Source organism: Drosophila simulans, chromosome X, assembly GCF_016746395.2.
Source record: "Drosophila simulans strain w501 chromosome X, Prin_Dsim_3.1, whole genome shotgun sequence".
Taxonomy (NCBI): Eukaryota; Metazoa; Arthropoda; class Insecta; order Diptera; family Drosophilidae; genus Drosophila; species Drosophila simulans.
In genome coordinates, this window is record NC_052525.2 from 21,142,231 (window position 1) to 21,151,935 (window position 9,705).

Here is a 9,705-nt window from a genome sequence, read left to right on the forward strand (position 1 = left end):
CTTATTGGTGGTAGTCACTGCTCGTGTCAGTGAGCATACGTTTGCTGGAGTCGACGGAAGGAGGAGCCACCTTCGGAGTAATGCCGATGGAGAGCGACAGCGGGGCGAGTGCCTTGAGCCTCGAGGAAAGCCAGACGAGGCAGGCGTAGAAGCCATCTGGCCTCTAAGAGCTCGGCGCCAACGCAGGCGAAACTGGTTGCCCTGGCATCGAATGGAGTGCCAGAACCCGTTGGTGCACTGGAGGAGGCGTTTTCGTCGCTGGAGGACGCCCGAGCGGCTACATCAAACGCTGCCATTGATTGATGGAGAGCTGCAGAAGGTGGTAGCATCAAAAAGATTCGCTGAAGTTGGACTGAATGTGGCACGGAATGCGGCCGAGAAGCCGAAGGTCGTCGTCTATGACGTCGACACAGCTATCGGCCCAGAGGAATTTATGAAGGAGCTCCATGAAAATAACTTCGATAGCGAAATGACTCTGCCCCAGTTTAAGAAGTCCGTGCACCTGGTGACCAAGGCGTGGTCGGTAACTGACGGCGCCACAGTAAATGTGACGCTAGAGGTAGACGGCCGGGCGATGGCGAAGCTTGATGTAGGTCGTGTTTACATCAAGTGGTTTTCATTTCGATGCCGATCACAGGTCCGCACATACGCCTGCCACAGATGCGTGGGTTTCGACCACAAGGTCAACGAATGCCGGCAGAAGGACAATGTTTGCCGCCAGTGCGGGCAACAAGGCCACACCGCGGCAAAGTGCCAAAACCCGGTGGACTGCCGGAACTGCCGTCACAGAGGGCAACCCTCGGGGCTTTACATGCTCTCGAGCGTTTGCCCGATATACGGGGCGTTGCTGGCGAGGGTGCAAGCTAGACATTAATGTTTAGCTTAATCCAAGCGAACTGTGGCCGAGGCCGAGCTGCGACCATCGAGCTCGGAGTCCGCCTCAGGAGATCGGAGTTTATGTTGGCTCTGGTGCGGGAGCCGTATCTCGGCGGGGACGGAATGGATGTGCTGCCTGAAGGAATGAGGGTTTTCACCGACCGGCGAGGGAAGGAAGGCAGCCATCCTAGTGGATCATCACGAAGCCATCTGTCTGCCAGTGGAGACCCTCACCACAGATTATGGCGTATGTCTGGTCGTTAAAGGGAGTTTTGGCTCAATCTTCCTTTGCGCCGCATACTGCCAGTTCGATGCACCTCTGGAACCGTACCTCCGGTACATGGATGCGGTCCTGCTGCAGGCCAGCAGAACCCCCGCAATCCTGGGCCTCGACGCGAATGCAGTGTCCCCCATGTGGCTTAGCCAGCTCTCTCGTCATGCCGAGGGGCAATCTAACTACAGACGGGAAGAAAACGACTGGCTTGACAAAAAAAAAAAAAAAAAAAAAAAACGACTAGCTTTACGGCGAGGACATTGCGTGTCTAAGCTGGAAGAAGAGGATGACTCGCCTAGATGAGTGTTTACTGCAGAGTTGGCAAAACAGATGGGATGATGACAGCGAACCAGGACGGGTGACGCATAGATTTATCCCATACGTCACTCTCGTATTCGCGAGAATACTTCCACAGTCCTCTGTTGCTTGTCGTAAGATGCAACTAATACAGCGATAGGTTCCTCTAACCATGCTTGTCGGAGCAAAAGGAGGAGGCCCTTCAAGCCTCTTTTTTGGGTACGACGGGTACCACAGATTGCGAAGAACTACGTTTTTCTTGTTTGGAAAGTGATTAAATCGGTGATTTAGTGCTCCGCGGAAATGGTGTGCAAATTTTCGTGTGAAAAAAACGAGCGGTTTGGAAGTTATTAGCAATAAATTATTATAAATTATTGCAAATTTTCCACTCAGTCCGTGTTGCGAGGTGAGCTTTTTGAACAGTGGGGACAAAGCTTATTGGTGGTAGTCACTGCTCGTGTCAGTGAGCATACGTTTGCTGGAGTCGACGGAAGGAGGAGCCACCATCGGAGTAATGCCGATGGAGAGCGACAGCGGGGCGAGTGCCTTGAGCCTCGAGGAAAGCCAGACGAGGCAGGCGTAGAAGCCATCTGGCCTCTAAGAGCTCGGCGCCAACGCAGGCGAAACTGGTTGCCCTGGCATCGAATGGAGTGCCAGAACCCGTTGATGTACTGGAGGAGGCGTTTTCGTCGCTGGAGGACGCCCGAGCGGCTACATCAAACGCTGCCTTTGATGCTGCCCAAAACCCCCCCCCCACACACTGCTGACCAGCCAGCTGCTGCCCCCGCTGCTGATCCCACTGCTGCCCCTGCTGCCGACCACACTGCTGCCTCCGCCGTTTCCACTGCCGTTAAAATTGTTGCCACCACTGCCACTGCCGCTACTGCTGCCGCCCGTGCTGGGCAAGCAGCCATGATGGCAGAGCTGTCGGCCACCCAGCGCATGGTGAGAAGCAGCTTCCGCAGCCTAGGAGAAGTGAACACGGAAGAGCTCTCGTATGCTATCAGCCGCTACGATGAGCTAGTGTTGGCGTTAATGCTCCGGTGTGGAGAACTGGAGACGCGGCTCGCTATGCCGGCACCGCCGCCGCCGTCGTCGAATCCGTTGAAGAATACGGCCGCCAATGCTTCCCAGATGCAGCAGGTTGCACCCACCGCTGCCCCGCGGACCACCAAGGTCCGCGAGACGTGGAAATGACTCTGTCCCAGTTTAAGAAGTCCGTGCACCTGGTGACCAAGGCGTGGTCGGTAACTGACGGCGCCACAGTAAATGTGACGCTAGAGGTAGACGGCCGGGCGATGGCGAAGCTTGATGTAGGTCGTGTTTACATCAAGTGGTTTTCATTTCGATGCCGATCACAGGTCCGCACATACGCCTGCCACAGATGCGTGGGATTCGACCACAAGGTCAGCGAATGCCGGCAGAAGGACAATGTTTGCCGCCAGTGCGGGCAACACGGCCACACCGCGGCAAACTGCCAAAACCCGGTGGACTGCCGGAACTGCCGTCACAGAGGGCAACCCTCGGGGCTTTACATGCTCTCGAGCGTTTGCCCGATATACGGGGCGTTGCTGGCGAGGGTGCAAGCTAGACATTAATGTTTAGCTTAATCCAAGCGAACTGTGGCCGAGGCCGAGCTGCGGGCATCGAGCTCGGAGTCCGACTCAGGAGATCGGAGTTTATGTTGGCGCTGGTGCGGGAGCCGTATCTCGGCGGGGACGGAATGGATGTGCTGCCTGAAGGAATGAGGGTTTTCACCGACCGGCGAGGGAAGGAAGGCAGCCATCCTAGTGGATCATCACGAAGCCATCTGTATGCCAGTGGAGACCCTCACCACAGATTATGGCGTATGTGTGGTCGTTAAAGGGAGTTTTGGCTCAATCTTCCTTTGCGCCGCATACTGCCAGTTCGATGCACCTCTGGAACCGTACCTCCGGTACATGGATGCGGTCCTGCTGCAGGCCAGCAGAACCCCCGCAATCCTGGGCCTCGACGCGAATGCAGTGTCCCCCATGTGGCTTAGCCAGCTCTCTCGTCATGCCGAGGGGCAATCTAACTACAGACGGGAAGAAAACGACTGGCTTGACAAAAAAAAAAAAAAAAAAAAAACGACTAGCTTTACGGCGAGGACATTGCGTGTCTAAGCTGGAAGCAGAGGAAGACTCGCCTAGATGAGTGTTTACTGCAGAGTTGGCAAAACAGATGGGATGATGACAGCGAACCAGGACGGGTGACGCATAGATTTATCGCATACGTCACTCTCGCCTATCGGGATCCAAGTTTTGGATTCTCGATGAGGACGTCTTTTCTGCTGACAGGGCACGGGTCGTTCAACGCATTTTTGCACGGGAGAGCCCTCAGCGATACCACCGCTTGCGCATGTGGAGATCCATATGAGGACCTGATGCACGTATCGTGCGCTTGCCCCCTATATGCAGATTTGAACCTTGATGGACGTGGAGTGCAGCGCTTTGGCGAAAACTGGACCTTCGAGAGAATCCTGAATGATCAAGAGAGGACTGAACGGCTGGCAGTGTTTGCGGAGGAAGTGTTCCAGAGGAAGAGGGGTGTTTAGCCCAACATATTCGCCGTGTGGTTAGCGGGCGAGAATACTTCCACAGTCCTCTGTTGCTTGTCGTAAGATGCAACTAATACAGCGATAGGTTCCTCTAACCATGCTTGTCGGAGCAAAAGGAGGAGGCCCTTCAAGCCTCTTTTTCGGTAAGACGGGTACCACAGATTGCGAAGAACTACGTTTTTCTTGTTTGGAAAGTGATTAAATCGGTGATTTAGTGCTCCGCGGAAATGGTGTGCAAATTTTCGTGTGAAAAAAAACGAGCGGTTTGGAAGTTATTAGCAATAAATTATTATAAATTATTGCAAATTTTCCACTCAGCCCGTGTTGCGAGGTGAGCTTTTTGAACAGTGGGGACAAAGCTTATTGGTGGTAGTCACTGCTCGTGTCAGTGAGCATACGTTTGCTGGAGTCGACGGAAGGAGGAGCCACCATCGGAGTAATGCCGATGGAGAGCGACAGCGGGGCGAGTGCCTTGAGCCTCGAGGAAAGCCAGACGAGGCAGGCGTAGAAGCCATCTGGCCTCTAAGAGCTCGGCGCCAACGCAGGCGAAACTGGTTGCCCTGGCATCGAATGGAGTGCCAGAACCCGTTGGTGTACTGGAGGAGGCGTTTTCGTCGCTGGAGGACGCCCGAGCGGCTACATCAAACGCTGCCATTGATGCTGCCCCAAACCCACCCGTGCTGGGCAAGCAGCCATGATGGCAGAGCTGTCGGCCACCCAGCGCATGGTGAGAAGCAGCTTCCGCAGCCTAGGAGAAGTGAACACGGAAGAGCTCTCGTATGCTATCAGCCGCTACGATGAGCTAGTGTTGGCGTTAATGCTCCGGTGTGGAGAACTGGAGACGCGGCTCGCTATGCCGCCACCGCCACCGCCGCCGCCGTCGTCGAATCCGTTGAAGAATACGGCCGCCAATGCTTCCCAGATGCAGCAGGTTGCACCCACCGCTGCCCCGCGGACCACCAAGGTCCGCGAGACGTGGAAATGACTCTGTCCCAGTTTAAGAAGTCCGTGCACCTGGTGACCAAGGCGTGGTCGGTAACTGACGGCGCCACAGTAAATGTGACGCTAGAGGTAGACGGCCGGGCGATGGCGAAGCTTGATGTAGGTCGTGTTTACATCAAGTGGTTTTCATTTCGATGCCGATCACAGGTCCGCACATACGCCTGCCACAGATGCGTGGGATTCGACCACAAGGTCAGCGAATGCCGGCAGAAGGACAATGTTTGCCGCCAGTGCGGGCAACACGGCCACACCGCGGCAAACTGCCAAAACCCGGTGGACTGCCGGAACTGCCGTCACAGAGGGCAACCCTCGGGGCTTTACATGCTCTCGAGCGTTTGCCCGATATACGGGGCGTTGCTGGCGAGGGTGCAAGCTAGACATTAATGTTTAGCTTAATCCAAGCGAACTGTGGCCGAGGCCGAGCTGCGGGCATCGAGCTCGGAGTCCGACTCAGGAGATCGGAGTTTATGTTGGCGCTGGTGTGGGAGCCGTATCTCGGCGGGGACGGAATGGATGTGCTGCCTGAAGGAATGAGGGTTTTCACCGACCGGCGAGGGAAGGAAGGCAGCCATCCTAGTGGATCATCACGAAGCCATCTGTATGCCAGTGGAGACCCTCACCACAGATTATGGCGTATGTGTGGTCGTTAAAGGGAGTTTTGGCTCAATCTTCCTTTGCGCCGCATACTGCCAGTTCGATGCACCTCTGGAACCGTACCTCCGGTACATGGATGCGGTCCTGCTGCAGGCCAGCAGAACCCCCGCAATCCTGGGCCTCGACGCGAATGCAGTGTCCCCCATGTGGCTTAGCCAGCTCTCTCGTCATGCCGAGGGGCAATCTAACTACAGACGGGAAGAAAACGACTGGCTTGACAAAAAAAAAAAAAAAAAAAAAAACGACTAGCTTTACGGCGAGGACATTGCGTGTCTAAGCTGGAAGCAGAGGAAGACTCGCCTAGATGAGTGTTTACTGCAGAGTTGGCAAAACAGATTGTAACGAACTGATTTTCTTTATTTCGCTCGCTACTGATTGCAGCGGCTAGCTCAGAGAGTTTGTGCGTTCGTCCCACCAAATTTATGATTTGTGTGATTGCCCGACCAAGGAAAAGCAATAGTTCTGGGTATAGTCGTTTATTGTGCTGTTCCGAATACAAGGGATAATTCTTCTAGAGAGTTGTGGATACCTCGCTACTTCCTGCGGCGCTCCTGGTGTACCGCCTCGCCTCCTTGGTACCGCTGACTCCTCGGCGTGGACGACGAGTCGGTCCGGGCGGGACTAGGATGTTATGGGGCACGGGTGTGTCGTCCCGGGTGAGGCAACGCTCGTCCTGGAACCACCTGTGCCTACCACTGACTCCACTGTCCGCCTTGAACCCGCTACGTCGCAGTCGGCTCCTTTGGCAGAACCCCGCCGGTCGGTCTGGGTTTAGGATGTTGTGGGGTTAGGGTGTGTCGTCCCGGGTGAGGCAACGCTCGTCCTGGAACCACCTGTACCGACCACTGACTCCACTGACCCTTGCGGACCCGTCGGGTTCTTTTCCTTAGCTTCCGGAGGTCCTTCCGCCGGCCGGAACGGATCTAGGATGTTATGGTGCGCAGGTGTATCGTCCCGGGTGAGGCAACGCTCGTCCTGGAACCACCTGTGCTATCCACTGACTCCGACGATCCTTCTGGCACGTCGGCTCCTTGTCCTTCGCTCCGCTTCGTCCTTCTGAATCCTTCGGGCTTCTCGTTGCCCGATGCTCGCACTGCTCCTATTTCTCGCGTTCGCCCGCGTGTTCACACTTCCGATACCTTCGCTCGACACTCCGACACTTGGCCACCGTCCGCACGCGATCTCCCGGTCTCCTTCACTGTCCCCTATTCGTGCTCGCGCCTACCCTTTATAGGCCGCAGGGATCCCGCTATTTCCCTTTTTGCGCACGGCCCGCTTGGGTACAAGGTCCACATATTGTACCGTTGATTCACGGTGCGTCCTCTTTGTGCCCGCCCCGTTACCGTTTAACCGGCCTGCCCTTGACTCGCTGGGGTCCAAGGTCCACAGCGGTACCGTTAGTTCACGGTGCGTCCTCTTTGTGCCCGCACCGTTACCGTTCGACCTCTTCGCCCTTGGCCAGCGGAGTCCAAGGTCCACTGCGGTACCGTTAACTCTCGGTCTTTCCGCTTCGCCCTTCGTCTCGACTGTTGCTAGGCCGCTCCCCTACAGGAGATTTGTGGGGAGTTTTACAACTCCTCACATCTCCCCCTTCCTTCGGTAAATTTTAAAACTGTTGGTTCCGGCGGTCCTCCGCCCCGGTGTCCCTTTGTATCGGCCGCTTCCCCGTTCCTTCGTCCGGTGCCACTGACGACTCCGCTCCATCTGTTTGACATTCAAATTCTCCTGCCTTCCCCTCCCGCCCCAAAATTCCTTTTATGTTTTCTTTTTTTTTTTGTTACCACGCCGGTGTTATGAAACCCCGACATACGGTTTTCCACTGCCGGCTGGCGTCTTTATTCGGCGACCGTCACTCTCACTTCCCCGCCCCTCCGCACCTTAAGACGGTAGCGCTGTCCGCCCAGCTCGAACAACTTGGCCCAGTGCCCTCGTCGCTTCCGGGTCCCTTGTCGAGCCGCCTCCTCGGCCACCTGGGGCGGCCAGTCCTCCGTCGGTACCTCCCTCCACTTCTGCCCATCCAGCGACGCCTGCCTGCAAGGGCATGGGCGGGGCGGCGGTTGCCGCGCCTCTGGGCAGGACATCTGCCTCGGCAGCTTTGGTGGTGGTGGCGCCTCACCTGGCGCCGGCCAGCTCCACTCCTCCTTTTCCGGGTTTGCGACTCCCGGGCTTTCCTCCTTCGGGCCCTCCTTCTCCGGGCTTGCTTCTCTTGCTCGGGCGCGCAATCGCGGATCGCGGGACTCCTGGCCCGGCATCCTCCAGCCGATCGCTTCCGCCTCTTTCCACACCCGGGCTTCCGGCGCGTCCTCGGTCTCCTCCGACGCGGGCCACGTCCACGTCACCGACTGTTGGTGCCACAGCCGGCCGCCCATCTCGAACGTGCGGACCACCTGGCCGACGTGGGCCTGGGGCATCTCCCACGCCTGTTGCCGGTCATACCGCGGCCATTCCCCCTGCTGGGGTGGTGGCGTCGGCGAGCGAGGTTGCGGCGGTGGTGTCGCCGGCGTGCGCGGCGGCCGTGGTGGTGTCGGTGGCGGCGACTGCGCCGCCGTCATCCGGGGTGGTGGTGGTGGCGGTGACAGCGCCGCCGTCATCCGGGGTGGTGGTGGGGGCGGCGACTGCGCCGGTGCCATCCGGGGTGGTGGCGGGGGCGGCGACTGCGCCGGCGGCGGCGGCGTCAACGGCAACGGCGGCTGCGTGGGCTCCGGCTGCTCCGTGGTTGGTGCCCACAACGCCTCTTCCTCCTCTTGCAGCCGAGCCAGCCGCTCCTGCCATGCGGTCTCGGCGGCGGCGGCCCTCCGCGCGTCTACCATTTGCTGTAAACGCCGCAGGGTGGTGACTCGTGCCTCCATGAACCGTCTCGCCTCCGCCGGGTCCCCGGTCGGCGGCGTGACTCCGAGGCATATCCGTCCCTGGCCCTGCGTAGCCCGCCGGATGCTCCGGTAAGCCATCCGCGCCCTGGCCTTCCGCGCGGTCTCGTCCTCGTCCGAGGACACCTCCGGCGTGACCGTCTCGCCTCCGTCGTCTTCGCTCTCCGAGGAGAGGGTGATGACCTCGGCCACGCCCTCCTCCTCCGCCATTGGCTGGTCGTCCTCCAGATTCACGTCCGGGATCTCTTCCGGGTCCTCCATACTTCCCGGGGATGGGGATCGCGACACCAGGGGTGACGCCAGGAGCTGGAGGTAGGAATCGGAATCCCTACTCCCCATCGCTCCGGGCTGTTCCCCGGCGCCGGTCTCCCTAACTTCCCGGGCGTTAAATACGTGCGCTGCCATGATGATCTAAAATTGAATAGACCGGCTCGAGCCGCGCTCTCCACCACGAAACCTCGGTTTTTGCGTCTTCTCCTTATTCCGTTACTCCGTTCCGTTATTCCTGTACTGATAACGGAGCTTGGCTGCGTACCCGCTGCGTCTTCTCCTTATTCCGTTACTCCGTTCCGTTATTCCTGTACTGATAACGGAGCTTGGCTGCGTACCCTCTGCGTCTGCTCCTTATTCCGTTACTCCGTTCCGTTATTCCTGTACTGACAACGGAGCTTGGCTGCGTATGTGTTGCTGACTTCTGCTTCGACTCGATACCTTGTATCGTCTTCCCCCTTTCCTCCCCAACGAATTGATTCGTTTTTTCTAATTATTTATTTATCATATATTATTATATTTTTTTATTATTATTTTATTTTATTGTATTTTTTTTTTTTTTTTTTTTTTTTTTTTTTTTTTATTTTTTTTTTTTTTTTTTTTGTTATTTATTTATTTTGATATTTATTTTTATATTTTAAACTCTCCTCCTTTTTTTTTTTTTTGATATTTATTTATTTATTTATTTATTTTGTTTTCTTTTATTTCTTATTTATTTATTTATTTTGATATTTATATTTTTAACTCTCCTCCCTTTTTTTTTTTTTTTTTTTTTTAGTTATTTGTTTATTTTTTTTCTTTATTATTATTATATTTTATTTATTTTTTTTTTTTTTTTTTTTTTTTTTTTGATTTACTATTATTATTTGTTTTGTATAGATGTATAT

The 9,705-nt window shown here is 55.7% G+C and overlaps 1 protein-coding gene across 1 annotated transcript; it reads right to left on the reverse strand.

Moving 5' to 3' along the window:
* Nucleotides 1–7,516: 7,516 nt before the first annotated feature.
* LOC123327339 (serine/arginine repetitive matrix protein 1-like) lies at nt 7,517–8,953 on the reverse strand. The gene has a single exon (XM_044923567.1). It carries the CDS (start codon nt 8,951–8,953, stop codon nt 7,517–7,519), a length of 1,437 nt encoding a protein of 478 aa, XP_044779502.1.
* Nucleotides 8,954–9,705: the final 752 nt, after the last annotated feature.

Bases quoted from the DNA above. Each gene is read 5' to 3' on its own strand.
- LOC123327339 (XM_044923567.1), bottom strand. From the start codon at position 8,953: ATGGCAGCGCACGTATTTAACGCCCGGGAAGTTAGGGAGACCGGCGCC.